We start from the raw sequence: 21,937 nt of genomic DNA, 5'->3' as shown, positions 1-21,937 counted from the left end.
AGCCCTGCTAGTAGTTAACAGTATAAAATGATGCTTATACATGAGAAATAATAATAATATTAATACATATTATGTATTTATTTTTTAAATCGCAAAATCTGTATCATCGTCAAAAGAAAGTATCGTAAAGAACTTGAATATTTTACGAACCGGAGCGCTTGATAATTTTCCGAAAATTATCTAATTAAATTTTATGTATATTTTATATATTTTTTTTATTATATATATTGTTATATTATATACCTAGTTCAGACGGTCAATTTAATTTCTCCATGAGACAGAGCGATAATCTCGGAGATTACATGGACCGGAACTGAACTCCGGTTAATTTCGAGGCCTGACTATATACAAGTAACCATAAAAAACTCGACTACAAATCGCAGTCCTCAGTTCCCAATGAATACGACAAAATATTCATCAGAATCACCTCCGCCTTGCGCTACTAAGAATTTTCCAGGGTTTTTGCAAGGCGGTTTCATAGGCCCTGGCCGAATTTAAATTAGCAATACCCGATGCGGGTAGAAGAACAGTTTTCAATAAAGCATATTCTCTCAGCCGGCACAATTTTCCTTTGACTAGCATCAAGTAGAGTAGTTTGCGTGCCAAAGTCCTTAAGAAACCTCGATAGTAAATGCGAGGTATCCATGAAGGCATCTAGAAAAAAAAAAAAAAAAAAAACCATACAAATGCATAAGCTTCATTTAAAAAAATATATAATTGAATATGTGCTTTTCGGCAAAAAATCGCTACTCAAGGAAAACATTCCGTCCAAAAACAATGTTTTTTTTTTATTATTTGTTTTTTACCTGATATCATAAAGATAAAATCCTCAATACAATCAAATTTTAAGCTGAAATTGAAAATTCTATGTAGCAGTCGAGAGCTTTGGTTATATTATGTAAAATTAATGTAGTTTGCCGTATTACAGTTGTTTATTATCGGATGTACGGTTTACGTACCGGAAACGGATGGCCGTATAGCATTGAGATCAAATAATGACGCGTTGTCTGTGGAGCATTCTGCGAGCACCTACTTGCTAACATACTTTTAAATCACATATTATATACGATATGATTTCTAATTTACTTACCCACCTACCTCCCTTGGCGTCTGGTGTTTTATTTAGCCACGAATTTCGTCTAAATTATATAGGTCCATATTTAGGACGCGATCCATGGCTTAAGAACCTCTGTTAAAGAGTCATCTAATCCAGAAGCAGGGGTCGAAATGGACCGGAGCGCCGTTCCGGTTCATGAAATCCCCAAAATTATCGCTCCGTCTCGTGAAAGAATTATTTAACCATTTACGCGTCTATTCTATACACAAGTCTACTATCGGCGGCTATAGAGAGTTATTTATCATATTTACCTATGTATTGAGGAGGTTATTTGTTAAAATAAGTTAACCGTCTGAACTGCAAAAGGTGCTATGTTTTAAAGTCAACTCTCTTGGTTGTGTTAACTTTTAAAGCGAGATAGACAGTTTTGACAGTTTATACGGCTAACTTATTGTAACAATTATAATAACTCAATACATAAATATGATAAACTACCCTTGGTAGCCGCCGATTGTGTATAGAATAGATGTGCTGAGATAGATAAGCCATATAATAAAAAATCTGACAAACTTGTTTTTATAAAATATACCTACATACAATTTTATCAGATAACTATGTTAATATTTTCGACAAAGTATTGAGCGCTCCGGTTCGTAAAATTTTCCATTTTGAGCGCTGTCCAGAAGATCAATCTAATAATATATTGTTACCCAGATCTGGATTTACATATATAAGTAAAATAAGCTCGTGCTTAATGCAACATGAGAAGGGGGCGGGGCATAGAATATTTTTAATTTTTAATACGTCATATTAACTTTTTGAAAGCCAATAAACTATACCTTTGGGCTTAGACAAATAAAAACACGGCAAGAAAATGATTTGTAATTCTCCAGCACCCTTTTTAGAAAAATTTCTTAGATTTTAATTTCTAGCACAAAAATTTCGAAACACTAATGTCAGGTTTTTTTAGAAACCCAATCACTAATGGAACTGTCAAAAAATTCTCGGCGTCCACCCGAATTCCGGAGTGGTGTAGGTCATGGCTGGGGAGGGCTGATATGCCTCTAGCCTGGGGGCCCGGGCTGTGGGGGGCCGACGTGTCGGGTTGACCAGATAAGTGAGATAAACACACATCATAAATTAGCTTTAATAGTAAAAAAAAGTCGCCTGCGGCGCTATTATACCTCATAGCCATGAACATTATCAATTACTTATATAATTGTGCTTATTATGTGTCGATACTCGACAGCTCCATTATTAAAGTAGATGTATTAAAAATCGCCAATAATTCACTGTATAAGTACCCTTCATTTGAACTAAAACACAATTTGAAAAACGGTAATGTAGTGTTTCACACTGCCTTTAATCTTAGCGGTAGGTAGGGGGCCCGCCAAATATCCTAGCCTGAGGGCCCGTTTCAGGATGTGGGGACCATGGTGTAGGTACACCGAGTGCAATAGACAAAAGACCGATGAACGAGAAATTAGGCTGTGAAGAAGAAAAAGAGCCTATGGGACTAATTTGCATTCTCCTCCTTGCCCCCCCCCCAATATAAAATCCTGGGTGCGCCACTGTGAGAGTCACTACGTGAAGACGCATTCCTGGTTCCTGCAATATCAGATAGTACGAACTTCTAAAATCATTGTCGTGTCAAGATAACAATTCAAATTTTAAACTATATGGCCAGTGACGTCCCGTGGGAATAGGCAGATTGAGCGTCGCTTGGGGGTGGCAGTTACTCTAAGGGCGGCAAATCGAGGAGAATCAATAAATATATATAGGAATAGGTACGTAAACTTAGTAATAACGGAAATATCTTCCCATAAAAAACCAGCTCATTGGTTGGAAACAAAATGTACATATTGATTAGTATAAACGGTTTAACAGGACTGTATATTTTTCGTCGGATTCGCGATGTTTAGTTTACTTCCGTTGTCTTTGGACATCATTCCTTGAATGCCAGCAATGACACGTGCAGATTTGCGAATTATATTTGAATTATAGGTATGTACATACTTAGGTACCTAATTAATTTATCCAAATATTGTTGCCATTCATTCGCGAGTTTTGAAAATTGTCAGGTGTATTTTTAAATGTATCTGAAACCGTGGACTCACAATATTGTCTATTGAAGTAGAGATGACATTTAAATTAAATTTTGTGGGATATTTTGTTAATAATGTATTTCTTAGATATTGAAGTCATGAAAGGATAATAAAAACTACTGTATAATGGAGTGGCATTTTGACGCTGCCTAGGGGCGGCATTTTGTCTAGGGACGTCACTGTATACCTATGGCTGACAGAGTATGAAGAATTTGTAAAGCTCGGAAATAGTAAAGTTATCAGAAACAATATTGAAAGATAATAAATGATGTCTTCGGCTTAATTAACCAAGGGACTATGTTTTCTTGTAACCTGCGGAATAAATCAACACGGTAAAATCATCCGCATTTGTAAAATACAACTTCAAACGAAATAAAATTTGCCGAATATAAAATTTCAGTTAGGTACCATGATAATTAGAATATTATTTATTTGATATATAGGGGCACCAAAGTACTTAGGGCTCCTGAGGGGACCCCTGGCAATTTTAGTTAAAGTTTAATACGGTAGAAACAAATTGTACCTACAAAAATAAACGAAATTAAATACATATTATTCTGTACCCTATGCTTGCTCAGTGGCCACATAATATTATGACGTTACACGATTTTGGTTTCTTTTTTTACCCCACCCCATCGTCACAATACAACCTTCTACCCATATTACGTCACATATTTTTGACACCCTCCCTCTTCAATTTGTGTTTTCAGATCCTTTTTATTTTTTTATTTACTTTTGACGTCACATTTTATCTGACGCCTCTCCCCCCTTCGTCAAAAATCATCACATTATATCAGACCCCCACCCCCTAAATCGTGACGTCATATGGACAGCCCCTCTCATAAACGCTATTACCGACTTTTGAATAGGTAAATCAATTTTATTCTGACAAAGACGATCCTTTTGCAGTACCTATCTATTTCACATCGCAAGGGAGAGCAAACTTAATAGTATCAAATAGTTTTCAAAGATTTTCTTCTTCTTATTGTGCCATCCCCTAGCGGAGGTCGGCCACCATCAAGGCGATCTTATCTTTGTCGTCTGCTACCCGGAACAGTTCGGTGAGCTGCACTCGTACCAATCACGAAGGTTCTTAAGCCACGAAATGCGGCGCCGTCCTCTGCTAAGCTTCCCATTGATCTTTCCTTGAATGACGAGTTGGGGAATGCTGTATTTTTGTCCTCTCATAATGTGGCCGAGGTATTGTAGTTTCCTGGTTTTGATACTACGTAGAACTTCTCGATCCTTCCCCATTCGATTGAGAACTTCAACATTTGTCACCCGGTCAGTCCAAGGAATTTTGAGGATGCGTCTATACAGCCACATCTTGAAAGCTTCAAGTCTCCGTGACATCTCTTGGTTTAGCGTCCATACTTCCATACCATAAAATAGAATTGAGAGCACATAACAACGTACTAGACGCAGTCTCAGACCTAGGTTAAGATCTCGATTGCTAAGGAGGCGTCTCATTTTGAGAAAGGCGCTCCTTGCGATCTCAATTCTAGTTTTTATTTCCTGAGACTGGTCCCATTTCTCATTGACCCATGTACCTAAATATTTATAATGGGTCACACGTTCGATTGGTTCGCTGTTAATGGCAAAATTTGTGTTGGTGTCTGGTGTCGCTGTTTTTGATACTAGTAATAGTTTTGTTTTCTTGAGGTTCATTTTTAAACCATAAGAATTACAGACCTCATTAACCTTTTCTACCAGTTGATGTAAACTCTTTAAACTATCAGCAATCAGCACCGTATCATCGGCATATCGTATATTGTTAATATGTTTACCATTAACCATAATACCCACCGATTCACCTTGTAAGGCTTCCTTGAAAATAGCTTCCGAGTACATGTTAAATAGCAAAGGTGACAATATACACCCCTGTCTTACACCTCGACGAATTTTTACCTCTCCACTGATTTCGTTTTCAATCATAATATTCGCTGTTTGATTCCAATATAAGTTAGCAGTATCAGTTGAATGTCTCTTGCATCGATGCCTTTCTCCTGTAAGAGTTCTAGAAGTTTAGGATGCCTAACAGTATCGAATGCTTTCTCGTAATCAATGAAAAACATATAAACATCAACATTAACATCTAGGCATCTTTGCACTAGAACATTCAAGCTGAAAAAAGCTTCGCGAGTGCTCAAACCATTTCTGAAGCCAAATTGTGTGTCATCCATGTCTTCTTCGCATTTTCGAAAAATCCTATTATGGATGATTTTTAATAAAACTTTTAACATGTGGCTCATCAAACTTATTGTTCTAAACTCGCTGCACTCCTTTGCATTCGCCTTTTTTGGTAGAGTGATGAATGTTAATTTCAACCAATCATCGGGAATTATGCCCGTTTCGTAAATTTTATTAAACAAATCAACGATAATTTCTAATTGATCTTCTTCTAATAATTTTATCATTTCGTTGTAAATATGATCAGGGCCGACAGCTTTAGCATTTTTAGAATTTCGTATTGCGTTTATTATTTCTGCCCTATTTATGCATGGGGCTTGTTCACATTCATTACAAGTATAGCCAATTCCAATAGGTCCCATATCATCATCAAACAGATTTTCAATATATGTCTTCCAACGGGTCAGCTTCTTTTCTATATCTACTATAATACGCCCATCTTCGTCTTTCAAGATAGTTGATGAGGTTCCTTTCGTAATTCCCAATGTTTCCTTTATCTTCTTGTGCATATTAAAGGAATCGTATTTTCGTTGGAGATTTTCAATTTCTTTGCATTGGTCGGACATCCATTCTTCTTTAGCTGTAAGAATTTTACTTTTTATGGTATTATAAATTCTCCTATATTGAGTTTCATTTTTATTTTTCCATTTTCTTCTTTCGTCCATTAAAGACAGAATCTCGTCTGTCATCCATTTTTGCTTCTTAGCTGTTCTTTTATATTCTAATTGATTATTAGATACGGAGAACACATCTTTTGTCCTGTCCCACTTGTCTGTTATGTCAGAGGATGTAATGACTGAAGTTTTTATTTGTTCTATTTCTGTGTTCACTGCACTTTTTACTTGTTGTTTGACTTCGGGATCCTTCAGTTGATTAATGTCAACACGTTGGGTTGCTCGTGGTTCCCTCAGTAATATTTTTAAACTAATTTTTACTGTAGCTACAACAGGATTGTGGTCAGATGAGATGTCAGTACCTGGATAAGTTTTAGTAGATGTTACGCTATTTCTGTAACGATTGCGAATTAATATATAGTCTATTTGATTTCTTACAATGTTATTGCCATCATCTTGTGGGGATTTCCATGTATACAATCGCCTTGCTGGAAGTTTGAATAATGTGTTACAATCAACCATACTCTCATCCTGGCAAAATTGTAGTAATCTTTCTCATCGATCATTTCTTTGTCCTAGACCAAATTCTACTACGAAAATCTCTTTACAAAGATTTGAAAGATTAATTTTTACCGATAACCCTAAAATAATGAATATTGTTTATAAAACGAAATAACTGAATTGAAAATTCACAGCATCAGCTGTGATAATAATATTATTATCACAGCACAATATCAGAGGTAATAATATTATTAATCGTACTGCCATCTAGTTATGAAACTGTCGCACCAAAAAGAAAAGGTGGTGTGTTTCTTTGATAATTCGAATTCTACTATTTTTTATTTACATAAGAAAATCATCATAGAGTTATTAATTGATAGTCAAATGATTTTACCACGAGGTTTACCATCAGCAAAATGACGCACACGGCAACCAACAGACCTAGAGCTCCCCATAGCTTCAAAAAGCTATTGCTCTGGAATGGTAGACTTTTCATTTTAGGTGTGAATTTTTTTTGACTTCGAAGCTTCTCGACCATCATAGATCATAGATCAATCTAGACGGAATATTTTAAAAAGGGAAATGATTCAGTAGGGGATAAGATTTTTTTCATTGATAACATTATATTATAAACAACACATAAAGATCAACAGATTATTAGATTGGTTCGAACGAGTACTTACTTATCTTATCACTTTTTTTAAAAATAATTATAATAATGTTTCATTTAAATTTTTTGAAATGGGTTTATTACGATTTGTAGACAATTTAAAAAGTAATTCTGCAGTAAACTGATTTTAATTGAATTTGTATGTAGTCCTTTCACAAGATGTCTCTAAGTCTAAACGGTATCTACATAGCACACTTATACTATTATTATATATATTATTGTCAGTGATTTATAATATTTGAATACATCAACATAATATTATTTTCCACACCACTAATTTAATTTTTTAAAACGATTTTTATCGGTACAAAAGCTGACCTTTGAAATACACGGTAAGCCAAATAATTATCAATTTAATTTCCAGCGCAGGACGCAAAATACTATTTGAAGCACGTTGCTATAATAACATTATGGACTATTTTAGCTATCAGTTGTCACGAAACTTTTACGTTTCACGGTGCGTTAAAAAAAGATTATGAACAGTCAATACTGAATACTATTCCTATCAGAATTGATACATTTTTTTGCTTTCCTACCCTGTCTGTTCAATACTTTCCCATCATAACCACGTTAGCAGTATTTTGCACAATTTCTGAAAGATGTCCACAAGTTGTTGTTCAGGTATGAAATTAGTCATATCCGACGTTGACTCGATAAGTAGTAGGTAAGTAATAAGGGTATGTCAGTCCAACTAAATGTTGTTATCGCCTGAAGAAAAGATGCCATCGAATCATCGATAATGCACGAGCGCATTGTCTGGATGTTTTTCGAAAAGCGTTTGCAGCCACTAAAAGGTATCGGCGATTTTTAAGCATTGTGGCATGGAGGGTCCACACCAGGTGTTAGATAATGTTATGTAGGAGAATATTTAATTACAGTTTAATATATCTACTATTCTCGTGATGATCTAATCGTAAAGAGTTCGCTTTTGAAGCCGAGTATCGTAGGTTCAAAAACCGCGTCTGGTAAAATCCATCGTTGTTTTTGTAATGTCTGTTAATACCAAACCATGCATTTCCCATAATAATGAGAGGAAATTATTTACTTGATAACAATATTGTTATGGTAGATATTTTTTTAGTTGGATCTAAAGTCCGATGTGAATATTGGCCACTTCCCGTATACGTTTCTTATTTCCGACATTTAAATGTTAGCCGTTCGCTAAAATTACCAAGTTTCATATTCAACCATCGCCTGCGCTATCTTCTCCTTTTAATTCATTCTTCCAATAACACTACAGATTGGTGAAAGACTTCGAGAGTCGACGACAAACTGCTGCCATACAAATGAATCAAACATAATTAAAAATAACTCATATTATTTATAAGATAATAAATATATTGAAATTAATATTATGAAGGCATTACTTTTTTGTAGATTGAACTACCAATCGGTATTGTTGACATGACATTACCAATGTTTTAAAAGGTATTTTGTGTATATACTGCGCATATGCCTGTAATATATTTTGATATAAACACAGCAGTGTATACACACTACAAACTGCAGTTATTCGACATCTTTTCACACGCGTAACAATTATTATTATATCATTATAGTTTGGAAAAAAAAAATATATATATACTGACTGATTCTATTAAAAACGTGATAATTCGAAAAGCTTAATGTGGCAGCGACAAACTAAGGACCGATACGAGTGGAAGAATCCAGAGGAGATCCCAGGGAACAAAGCATTAATGGAAACTGAAAAACGGCTTGAAGTAACAGCCAATCGATCTTGAGCGTGCAAGAATATGGGATAAACTTAAACACGTCGTGTCAAGAATACGCTTGTCCTTCATACTGATAACTTCCCTCGGTTTATGGACTGTCGCTCATTCAATATGTATTTGAAGGTTGCAACACACACTATTGCGCGTCTATAATGTGTCGTTCAGTTTGGTAGGACACTCACACATTCAAAACCCTGCGTCAAAATGTACTGTATTGGGGGGCCTATCGGAATTCTATTTATTAATCTGTTCTGTGGGAGACCCTCATCCAGTAGTGGATCGACTTCTGTTGACGATATAATGTAAGAAATGTTTTGAAATGTGATCTACATTTTCTTTATACCTAATACACACATTGTATATAGGAATATTATATAATGTAATATTTATACAATCTTTACATTTTTATTTATATCGAATTTTATTTTAGGTATGTTTCAAATATTGAAGCTCGGTTTGATATAAATAAAAAGGATTTCAAGTTATACATATTTATATTTTCATAAAATTCTATGTTTTTAAAATAAATATAAAAAATATTAAAATGATGAAGTAGTCAAAAATCTACATGATGAAAAATTGAAAACAAAACTAAATTTTAATAATAGATATGACGATAAAATATAATGTAATAATAACGTAACTATGGACATAAATATATAACAAATTTACATTTTTTTACAATAATTGTAAGTTTATCTTTGACTTAAAAAATATTTGTCTTTTTAATGTTTCCAGATAAGTACATATTTATTAATTAATACAGTTGAAATTGTACATTATCAAAAAAATGTCTCAAATTGCAAGCTTCGTATTTTTCTGCTAGGTGCCTCTGCTGGTATAAGGATGTCCCTTAAGTCAAACATAATATAACAGCGAATTTTTTTTATTACATGAAAATCTAAGCACACCATGCGGCAACGTTGCTGCTGGTTGACGACTGCTGAGCTACGTTGTATTTTTTTTGTCAAAAGTCTCTAAACGTCATAGTGATATGATAACAGTATTTCAGAAAGTTGTGTGACTTGTAAACACAGTGAGAAGTTTGAAAGATATTTTCTGATAAAATGGCTTCTAGTGTGACAAAATCCTTGGGTGTTTTAAGGTGTATTTCCAAAAGGAATATCGCTAAAAATGTTGTTCGACTTTCATCAACTTTTAAATTTAATTCGGAAACGATTGACCCAAGTTACGGTAAGTTTAATGACAATTTAAATAAAATATATCGAATATTTACAAATAAAAGGCATGTAAAATAATAGATCTAATTTTATACGTACCAATATCATTAAATTTAAGTTGGTAATAACATTAATATAAATATGGTTATAATCTTATAAATCATAACCTCAAAAACATGTTATTTTTATTATGTTATTGTAATATCATTATTCATTATGAATTACGACAGATACAGCTAATAGTATTGAAATATGCATATTGCTAAATAGATATATATACTAAAACGGGATTTGTCGGTGTCTCTTTTAGAATCCCTACCTGTTTTTAGAAAAATCGTATCTGACATCTGAGTTAGTAAAGAAAACTACAAAATTTTCTTATTATTGACTAGCGACATTTTCTGAAACTTATTGAATATATTATTTGTACGTACAATAAAACTTTACGCAAACATTCATAGATGTCTCAGATTTTGTGAACAATAAAACCAATATAATAAAATATTAACAATATTCGTTTTTATAGTGATTATGACGTTTGTAATTATTGCAAAACGAAGAAGAATCTTCACAAATTTTTTTATGCAGAACAATTTATTATGCAGAAAGGTAGGTACCATTGTAATAATTAAATGGAGAATGAATTAAATAAATATATATTGCAGGTGAAACCAGTAAAATGAACATGATGCAATCCATCAACAGTGCGATGGACATAGCGTTAGACACTGATAAATCAGCTGTTATTTTTGGAGAGGATGTGGCATTTGGAGGAGTTTTTAGATGTACTCTTGGGCTACAGGTATAGTTACACCAATATATAGGTACATGCGAAAACCAGTCGCCATTGACCAAGACTTCCGACAGTTTTGGAGTATAACTGAACGGCAAGCCATTAAATGCAAGAAATACAAAACCCCCAAATATCATACAATAATACCAATATTTAATCCGCGATATGTTTACGTGACAAACTTTAATGCATAGGTATAAAGCTTGTAGTACGCCTAAAACGATTTTACATAGTTTTGAGAAAAATTGGGCAAAATATGTTGTTTACGTAATATTGCTCAGTTTTACGATCAAAAGTTTTTTTTAATTGGCTCTACCACAAAACAGAATTTCCTGGGGTCTGCTATGTGAATCTGGGCAGCCTCACAAAGAGGTTTCTTTAACAGATCGCCACTGATCTATGATAGTAAAGTAAGTAATGTTTTGAACTAACGTATGGCTGGACTGACATGACTGAATATTCGTTTATATTGCGCTTCAGGTTTTTGAAATATGGGCACATCTCTTTCTAAACTTGCTTACTTGCCAAATTTCGGATTTTACTTTTCTATACATCACTTACACATAATTTCCTTACACATTCCCTTCATGGTGTAATATGTATATCGTGAAGTACCCTTGAAAATGGTAAGTACTTTCTATAACTGACGTTAGCTGACGTACACCAGGTAAAAGTATGTAGGATATTATGGTATTCCACCTTGAAATTCGAGTTGTATCAATTAGCCGATCGATACAACATAGATGACTAAACACAGCAGATGTATCGTGATAATAAAATTATACGTTTTTAAGGCTTTTTTACAATAACAATCAAAACGGTGCATACATTTAATATGATACGATTTAAATGGAATATTTTTAGTTATTTCACTTTAATATGTGAACCGAGTAACTCCAGTCTACTCTACTTTCATAATATACAGGCACTTCTAGAAAATTATTATTTTCAGACAAAATACGGAACAGACAGGGTTTTCAATACCCCACTTTGTGAGCAGGGGATTGCAGGGTTTGGAATAGGATTGGCAGCTGTGGGATCAACAGCCATTGCTGAAATACAGTTTGCCGATTATATATTTCCAGCATTTGATCAGGTAATTCATACATCATACGTCATTTTAAAACTTGGTCAAATCCGCTTTTTGATAAAGTGACTAAATGCGATATTTTCACTCCTCCTTCCTAAACGTCTGTGTTTACTAGCAACAAAACAAACATTTATCGTCTTTTTGATCACATTCATAATATGGCATTTAGCAAAATGACGTCTGCCTTTGGATGGATTTGACGTTGTTTGATTATAAACTTACTGGATTTATACACTATTGAAAATTAGTTCAATATTTAGTAGATTTTTTAAACAATTTGTTGTTTAATTTGGCGAGTTCTGAAAATAACACAATGTCATATTTTTTTTATTTGACTACTTTTGAAAATCATTTCGTGACATATTGTAACATACAAATTTAATATATCACTAGGATGATACAAGAAGTGGCAGAATGTTCACTTATAAACTGTCGTTCACGGGTTCAAATCGTACGTCTGGAAAATTAACTGGATCATGGATCTAATAGGTCGAGCGAATGGCTAATTACTATTTTTCGTAATAAAGGCGTTAATATTATTTGATCTTCTGAATGGTAGGTAGGTGTCTAGGGTAATGAACCATAGAATGATACACCCAATGGTGGAGTTCCCGGGAATCCAATTCCCTCGAAAATAAACTGCACACGCTGAGGACATACCTATCCGATGTGCGTATAATATGCGTACGTGTGGATTAAATCCTTCTCCTTTATGTGACTGCGGATGAATCCAAACCACTAAGTATGTTGTATAGACATATATCCTGTATGCCTTCTTGAGAAGTCTACCATCCACCAAGCTGATGAAAACGCGTTGGCATTGATTAAGACTCTATCGGTGCCTATCTACTGCTGTTATCTTGGCAATGCAATTTTGTGCTTGTGATTGTGCCTTTGTTTGGATATATCTATGCTATCACCAATAACTTACCGCCATATTAGTGAATGAATACAGCTCCTCGGTCGGTATACGATTGTGTAACCAATGGTGATGATGAATAAATACATCACTACTCACTATGTGTAAATCTAAGACTAGATATTGATTTTAATGTTTTTTCTAGCTAGTGAATGAAGCAGCTAAGTACAGGTATAGAAGTGGAGGGACTTGGGATTGTGGTGGTCTTACAGTGAGAACTCCTTGTGGAGCCGTTGGACATGGTGCTCTTTACCATTCTCAGAGTCCAGAAGCCTATTTCTCACATACTCCGGGTCTGAAGGTGGGTTGAGTATTTTATTTTAATATTGGTTAGTACAACGGTATATATTCACTGGGAACCAATATTTTCTAGAATATCGAAAGTAAATTGACAGTTTATTTTTCCTTGCAGATAGTAGTTCCCAGAGGACCAATAAAAGCTAAAGGTCTATTGCTTTCCTGCATCAGAGAAAAGGATCCTTGCATATTTTTAGAGCCAAAGATCTTATATCGTGGAGCAATCGAAGAAGTACCAGTCAGTGATTATATGTTACCGATAGGAAAAGCTGATGTACTGGTGGAAGGTACGTGAGAAATTGGCATTGTGGTATTTCACTTGACTGTGATAAACATTTGAATATTCTCCGTTTTTCATAGTTTAATAATTTGTGGGATTTTGAATGAAGATGTTGAATTTCTTCCTGACATGCATATCTTATGTATCATACAGTCATGGCTTACGTCTTACTGGGTGTTTTTCTTGAAATGTGTGATAGGTTCTATTTGTGATGTCTTTAATTCAAGATGGCGGGCGTTCTAGACATTAATGCAAAATATGAAATAAGTTATAATTGATTTTTATTTTACAACGTTTTTCTTAGGTCGTATTCTTATTTGTCCGGTACAAATCTTGCAATCGATTTTTAACTAACTTCCCGACTAGCTAGACATTTGAAACTTTTAGAATATATCAGAACACGATGCCAATGCATTTTTTTAATACTTTTAGCTATCTTTAAGTAGAATTGGATTCATTTTTAGTTAATTCTGTTTTGTATGAAAAGTTATTTCGATACCATTATTATTTGCTAGGGGGTCCTAGCAACTAAATTATTAATAATATATACGTGCGTTACTATGGAAATCAATATAGAATGACATTTCATTATTCAGTATTTCTATCAAGTACATTTTTTTTGATCGTTTAAGCTAGTCAAGTCAAGTTTATATGATTCAACAGAAAATTTAAAAACGTTGTATATAAAAAGTTCTTTTTATCTTGTAATTATTTATTTTTATTTTTATTTATTTATTTGTATTTATTTTTTTTGGTCGTAATATAAAAAAAAATAAAAAGAGTTTTTATGTATTTCTTGATGTCTTATGTCGTGAAGGAGTTCTAATGAGTCAAACTTTTGTAAAACATGTAAAACGGATTATTCGACCGTTGCTTACTCTCATACTCGAAAGTAAGATTTTGTGGTAACTTTGGGGGCTGAGCCTATATAACATGTACCTACACTTTGTAGGAAAGATGAAAATGTACGTCTTCGGACCTAAACCTTTCAACAATTAAAAATTGTATAAACGAAGCGGACATTACAAAATATTTGTTTATGAAGTTCACAACATGATATGACGAATATTAAGAAATATCGTCGTTAAGCTGTTAAAACCTCCGATGTGACAGATTTTAAATTTTATCTGAGTGACAAACAAATAATATGAATTTAGGATATTTTTTTGTAGGTAGTAAATGACTTGTGATACCTAATCGAATATCTGTAATATCTCTGATGTGATTATGTACTACTATGTAAATCGGAGGTATTAAAATGAGACATATTAAAAATGAGGTTTCTAGAATTGTTTATGTTTTGATTTGGGTGGTATATATAGATATTTATATCAGTGGCGAAGGGTGAAGGCAGGTTGTTAAGATCCGCCATAAATAGTGCACATTAAATTTTGTTAGTCATACGTATTTGTTTTTATTGAACTAAGACTACAATTTACAGATGGTATTGGTTTGTTTTTAAACACCAATTAAACCCTGCCTAAACCATAATAGTTTTGGTATATTTTGGGCGATACCTCAAAATTTTTCACACTTTTTCATTAATACTTATTTGTTTTCGTTTGATTAAGAATACATAATATTAAGGCGATACTTCAGTGAAACGGCAAATAATTCTCAACTATAGGCGCGATGAAATTTTGGACTCGCTGGCAGTCTGAGAGCGAACGTCGAGGTGTAAATACGTCATTTTGTTTCGTGATGGCGACGGGGGTATTAATTCTTAAATCGTGTAAAGATGACTAAAACGTTGCCCATTTACTTTAAAAAGAAAACATGTCAATGAAAATATTATTATCGTTACTAATAGAACAATAAACAGAACATTAAATGGACGCATGTTGGATTTATATGACAAATTATATTTCGGTCGGCATGCGTCATTTGCACCCGCGACTGCAATCCGCGCATCGCCTAGCCACGATCTTTTTAGACCATGCCTCAACTGAGGTATAGCCTTAAGTAGGTACACACATTGTTGCTTATTTTTTTAATTCATTGAGTCCTGCCAAACTAAATTATAATAAAACATATTATTCTATCTATAAAATATCCAAAGTTGTGTATGATTTAATTGCATAATATTAGATATTTTATAGATAGGCGATTATTTTTTGATTAGTAGTTATTATGGCTTAGTTTCGCAGGATTTAATTGAATTTTATAAACTAATCAACACAATCTGTAAATTTTAGTATTAGTTCAATGAAAACTAATACGTATGACTGACAAAGTATAGTGTGCACTATTTATGTCGGATCGTAACATCCTACCTCACCCTTTGCCACTGATATAATATTATATAATACGAGTATAACAGTGAGGGTTTACTAATGGTGTGAACAGAGAATATAAAAAAAAATTGTCACTTAACAGGTTTTAACAGCTCATGTCGATTATATTCGTGCACGTACCTACTATCGAACGACTGATGCTAGCTAGCACTGCCTCAAGAAAACGGAGTGGAATGTTTGCGGATAAAAAATGACTTTTTTGTGTAAAACTATTTTAATTTTGGAACGGCTTTCTGTTTTAGTGTCCTTGAAATCGCGCACGGGTTGAAATATTCAATCATACTATTAGGTACCTATCTAAAATGGAATAAGAATGAATAAAAAACTGCTTTTAATAATGCGTTTGGTGTTGCAAATATGGAGTCTATACAATAAACCTGTTTTGACAGAAAAACTTGGTTCAGAAAAAAAGTTGTTCGATATTATACTATTATAATATATGTATGTCGCATGGCTCAGATGATATTGTCGAGTGCTGTGTTTACTCTGGAATATTGGTGGATTTCTGGAATTTTAGTTTTTACCCATTATCCTCTGTTAGTATTTTTGCGGATACTATAGTTTTAGAGTGGATTTCTTCAACTGGTGATTCCATTTGCACTTTTCACATGCCAAACTGTCCAAAATAATTACTGGTGTCTGTAATACTGCAAACATGAAGATCTCTTCGCTTATATTATTTGCAGTTTTCTATTAGCTTATTTAAAAAAAATGTCTCTCGTGCCCTCTCTTACATGGGTACTTTTAACTTAAAATAGTGGAAATTAAACATTTGAAAGCAATGTGACCTCAGTCTTCGGTAACTGCTTCTGATACATTCTCAGTTCGTGATAAACCCGATTTAAGACCGAATGTGGCACGGAGCGGCTGTGGTTTGGTGGGGGCATTAACTTCAAATTCCAAAACAATTTCTCATCCAATAGTCTTTCGTTGATTCCGGCAGTGTCAAGGCATTGTCCTGTCCATAATGTAGCCGTCATGTAGGTAATACATCAGATTTCAAAAACGTCCAATTGATTATGAAATGATACCTGTCTCTTCTTCGTCATCACCTTGATGGCTGAGGGTTGTGATGACTCTGGAATACTGAGAAATCTGGATCATGTAAATGGAAAAAGCTTTCTCGATATGTTATTATATTATTGATATTAAGATGTCAATTTGATTTCAGGTGATGCCATCACATTAATTGGTTGGGGAACCCAAGTTCAAGTCCTGCTGGAAGTGGCGTGCATGGCGAAAGACCAGCTGAAAGTAAAATGCGAAGTTATTGACCTTGTATCAATTTTACCCTGGGACGTCGAAACTGTATGCAATGTAAGTAAATTATATCTACTGATCAGCTATGCTCTGCGAAACTTCATAATAATACGGCTGCATTTTTGGCGTGTGTAGATCCTATGCGTTGAGCGCAATATAGTAATTCACATCTAAAGTGAACCATGTGCACGTAAAGGTACGGTTTTAAACAATTGCATTCGACATTTATATAGATTGTAGTTTCTTAATTTATGTTTTTTTTTTATTATACATTTAAAACTCTCGGATAAAAATTAAATCACGACTTTACGGACCCTATTGATTATTTTTATGGTTTCGTTGAATTATGTAAGTAGTTATCGTTATCTACTATGTTTTGTTAATATTGGAGCACTACTAAATCAAAAATAAAAAAAATGGACATTCGTTTTAGAATTGAACACCTCATTTGATTAGTCAAGTCGCAATTAATTTCTCTATTACGTTCAAAGCGTGCGATCTACAGGCGTGTAAAACGCAGCGGTATTATTCCGGAATTTCATCTCTTGGTATAATAAATAAATCGCGAAAAATCTCGAGGTTGAATCTCCGGGAATTAAAACGAAGTTCGCATTTATATTTACGTATAATAATATATACCTACCTACATGTAATGTTTTCGTCAAAATTAAAAAAGATAAATATCTAGTAGTTATCTTCTATAAATTTGTGATCGTCAAAAAATAAATAACGTATCTTACCTGTCGATTTAATTAAAGCTTAAACTTATCAAAACACCTTTCGCAAAACATCGGTGACATTTAAGTAACTCAAACCAGTTTTATTGTATTTTAAATTTTAATTTAAGATATCTGTTGTAGATGCTCAGACAGCTTTAAAAGGGCATTAACTATTTTTAGTGTGGCAACATGTGAATAAAAACTTGACCGTTTAATTGAGAGATAAAATGGTAATTATGTGATGTGAAAAGTGATATAATGGCGTCGAACGTAATCGCGATTATATAACTATATTTATTGATAAATAGTAACGCGTAGGTGTTTCTACTATATTAAACATAGTTAATTAATTACATAGTAGTATTTTTTCTGTGGTGATGTTGTTATGTCCTTTCAATTATTTTCTGTTATATATATTGTATAAATAGATACATTATAGAAAATTGAGGCCAGTGACGTCCCTAGAAAAAATGCCGCCACATTTTTTATACAGTACTTTTTATCATCCTTTCATGAATTCAATATCTAAGAAATGTGTTGTATGGTTATATTAATAACAAGGTATACACCACTAAATCTAATTTAAATCCCATCTCTGCTTCAATAGACAATATTACGAGTCTACTGTTTTAGATAGGTACATTTTAAAAATGCACTGACAACTTCCAAAACTCGCGAGTGACTGGCAAACATATTTCGATAAATTTTAAATTAGGTAAGTATGTACCAACCTATAATTCAAACATAATTCTAAAATTTGCAGTCAACAAGAACGTGACGTTCATGGAGTCAACGGAAGTAAACTAGACATCGCGAACCCGACAAAAAAATAAAGAGTGTTAAAACTTTTATAGTAATTAACACATTTTGTTTCCAACCAGTGAGGTGATTTTTTTAATGGAAAGATATTTCCGTTATTATTAAGTTTAGGTAACTATTTCTATATATTCCTCATGATTTATCTCGATTTGTCGCCCTTTGGGTAACTGCCGTCCCCAAGCGACGCTCAATCTCCCTAACCCCACGGGACGTCACTGATTGAGGCACTCGAAATTTGGCAGTATAGATGTATTCTCAAATTCCTTAGACTGTCATTGTGACAAAGGTTGATTCTCAAACGAATGAGAAATGACCGAGAAGCTCTGCATAGTATTAAAAACGGAAAACTACAGTTTTCGGCCAAATTATGAGAAGATTGCATAATTTCCCGACTCGTTATCCAATAAAAGACTAACAGTAAACGTAGCCGAGAGTGACGCCGCATTATGTGGTTTAAGAATAGGAAAAAGAATAGGTGGCAGGCGATAAGGCAACCTTCCATAAGGGATGTCATGAGAAGAAGAGGAACAGTAATATCTTGCAGCACATTTCCCAAGCACACCGTTTTGGAAATTCTGTTCTGAAAGATACCGCCCTGTTTTGTGAATCTGCGGAATCCTGGCATGACCTGGGGAATGCAAGTTGAGTAGGATTTATCGAAGGCGCCGCATTGTCGTTATGCGTCTCCATATAGAACGAATATTAACAAAGAAGAAAGTACATACTATCAGTACCCAGATTCGAGATTTGAGAATTCTCGAAATCAAGAATGTTTGCTTTATCGAGAATACGAGAATTCTCGAGATTCTCGAGAAATTGACATTATTACGAAATTATCTCTTCTTGCCGATAAATTTCTTGCGGAAAAATATTTCTAACCGAAAAAAATTCACTGATTCTAGAAGTCAAGAGTTTTTTCTCTCTATCAGTCGGAAAAAATATCATGGCGACGTCAACGATCAACAGAAAATTCGGATAAATTGTATATGCAGCATGATAAATTTAATTGTTGTCAGGCCATTTAAAGCTGTTCTAAACATAAAAAACGAAATACAAGAACTGTCATAGGTGTTGGATGCGTTTTTTTTGCTAGGCTAGATCTGGTAAAAAAACGCTGAGTTGGTCGATTTGCCATATTTATTTTGACAAATTCCGTTGTTTTTTTTTTTACAAAATTTCGTTTGTGATCGGCAGCTTAGCATGTAAGTGATAATATCTCGAGAAATGAGCATTCTCGAAATTTAGGCAAATTAATTTCTCGAGAATTCTTGAGACAAGATTTCTATACTTACCTACCTAATACAATATTTATATAATCTGTTACAGTCAGTGAAAAAGACCGGACGAGTAATGATCGCTCATGAAGCTCCCATCACAAGTGGATTCGGATCAGAGGTTGCAGCCACTATTCAGGTAATAACAGATTAATCTCAAATTGTAAATATTACAACACATTTATCCAGTAATGACAAAATGGAGTCGTAGTCCAAATTGGATCGGTTTAATTTTTATACATAATCTACACAGGCACTATTACCTAATATGCATATTAACAACTTCCGGGAAACGTCTACACTTCTTCCTATCTTCTGCAAGTCCCTTCTACTGCCTAAGCCTGGTCGCACATACAAAATCGTCTCGACTGGGACATGATCATAAATGAAAGTCACCGGCAATATTGCAACTCTCTTCAGCGCGCTTATGCGGGACCATTCCAGGACAGTAACGTGTCGCGGCAAGCTGAAGCTAATGAAAAATCAGCACCTGCACATGCACCGATGCAAAATTTAGCTATTCTACCTGCGGCCACCAAATTTTTCTATTCTACCAAAAGTATCGTAGGTACCAATACTATGTGCGACAGTAGATTAAGTTACATTTGTTTTGGAAATGCATAACATCAATGAACAACAAAATCACGTATTGCATTTGAGACGAATTTCTATATGCCACCGGGCTCAGCCCTAAGGATGATATTTCTGTTTTTATGTAGTATTTTATGTATGCAGTTTAGTTTTGGTAGCCTGTCTTTATTTTCCCTTTCCAGTATATTAAAGAGGATACTCTTTTATGATTGAATGTTTTTCATCATTAAGTTATCTCCTCCCACTAACCAAACTCTTCGAACATTCTATCCGGTCTTAATCGGGTACCTATATCACGAGGTACATAAGTTTCGATGTGACGTATCTTCTATGTCTGGGAATGCCTCAGGAGTAAGACTCAAGACTGAGTTCACCACGTACTCAACAGTGTGCGTTGACTGAGTTTGCTGACTTTAGATTGTTACCAGTAATATGTACATTTTACAGCTGTGCGTTTTGGAGATACCCTGATTCCTCTAATATTCTTTTGACACAGCATTCTGATGAGGGTTTATGGAACTTTATTTAAAAAATTTTGACATGTCTTCATCTGAAATCGTTTTATGACAATATAATATTGTCATCAGCAAAAATATAAAATAAATAGTACCTATCGACGATAATAGGTGAAGCATAAAAAAACCCAAGAAAGGTTGTAAAAAACGATCAATATGTAAGTCTAATTTGCAATTAGTCACCAGTGAAACACAATATGTAGATGGTGGATATTTTTTTTATTTGGGTTGATTAATATAATAAAAAATGTTAATTTATCAATGTATGAGTTATAACGCAGGGTAACTTGAATTATAAATGTGCGTGTTGCCTGTGCCGAGGCCCGCAGCAGACTGCCTGAGCCGGTAACACCACACTACCATATTATGTACTAGATTCAGATACATTTGAATTAAGATTAAATTTCTATTTCGAATTGAGTAGGTACCTAAATATTATTACTGAAAAAATTCAATGGATTTTTATTTGGATGAAAACTTTGTCTTCTGATTTCAGAATGAATGTTTCCTTCATCTTGAAGCACCAGTGAAGAGAACAGCAGGGTGGGATACACCCTTTCCGCACGTATTTGAGCCATTCTACTTACCCGACAAATGGCGTTGCTTTGAAGCTATCAAGCAATTGATCAATTATTAATTGTTAATATTTATCAAAACAGAAAATACTTCACCAATTTGCCTAAATAAATTCTTAAAAATATTAAAAAATATGTACAGATAATATTATATTAATTAAAGTTTGGGATATGATTTATATGAAAATTAAACGGAATGAAAAATATTGTTGAATAAAAAAAATCTACCTGGTTAATTTGATTTTTGTGTAGACAAATTATCCAATCATATCCACTATAAACCTCTGGTGCTGATGCGTGTATTTATGTTTCATGAACCAATAGAGGTGTAAACGTTCGTGGTGAAGTTATGGATTTAACACACACCTATAAATCTATAAGTCTATCGCAGGAATCCCGAGGTTGAATTAAATTTGTGTCCAATAGATTGACCAATGGCTAATAACTATTACTCGTAAAA

General features: G+C 33.9%; 1 protein-coding gene across 1 annotated transcript; it reads left to right on the top strand.

The window, feature by feature from the left end:
* The first annotated feature begins 9,822 nt into the window (after positions 1-9,822).
* Positions 9,823-21,711, top strand: BckdhB (Branched chain keto acid dehydrogenase E1 subunit beta). Its single transcript, XM_085953081.1, has 8 exons — positions 9,823-10,064; positions 10,717-10,853; positions 11,797-11,940; positions 12,999-13,154; positions 13,266-13,437; positions 16,896-17,041; positions 19,849-19,935; positions 21,399-21,711. The coding sequence occupies exons 1-8, from the start codon at positions 9,938-9,940 to the stop codon at positions 21,537-21,539; spliced, it is 1,110 nt and encodes a 369-aa protein (XP_085809207.1). The 5' UTR covers positions 9,823-9,937; the 3' UTR covers positions 21,540-21,711.
* Positions 21,712-21,937: the final 226 nt, after the last annotated feature.

Source organism: Rhyacophila brunnea, unplaced genomic scaffold (genome assembly GCF_057557595.1).
Source record: "Rhyacophila brunnea isolate RB1 unplaced genomic scaffold, BYU_Rbru_1.0 scaffold_10, whole genome shotgun sequence".
NCBI lineage: Eukaryota > Metazoa > Arthropoda > Insecta > Trichoptera > Rhyacophilidae > Rhyacophila > Rhyacophila brunnea.
Note: the sequence above shows the minus strand (reverse complement) of the source record. Positions and strands in the feature narration are given on the sequence as shown.

Bases quoted from the DNA above. Each gene is read 5' to 3' on its own strand.
- BckdhB (XM_085953081.1), top strand. From the start codon at position 9,938: ATGGCTTCTAGTGTGACAAAATCCTTGGGTGTTTTAAGGTGTATTTCC. The intron at 10,065-10,716 runs GTAAGTTTAATG...TATATATTGCAG, and splicing joins AACGATTGACCCAAGTTACG to GTGAAACCAGTAAAATGAAC. The intron at 13,155-13,265 runs GTGGGTTGAGTA...TTTTCCTTGCAG, and splicing joins CACATACTCCGGGTCTGAAG to ATAGTAGTTCCCAGAGGACC.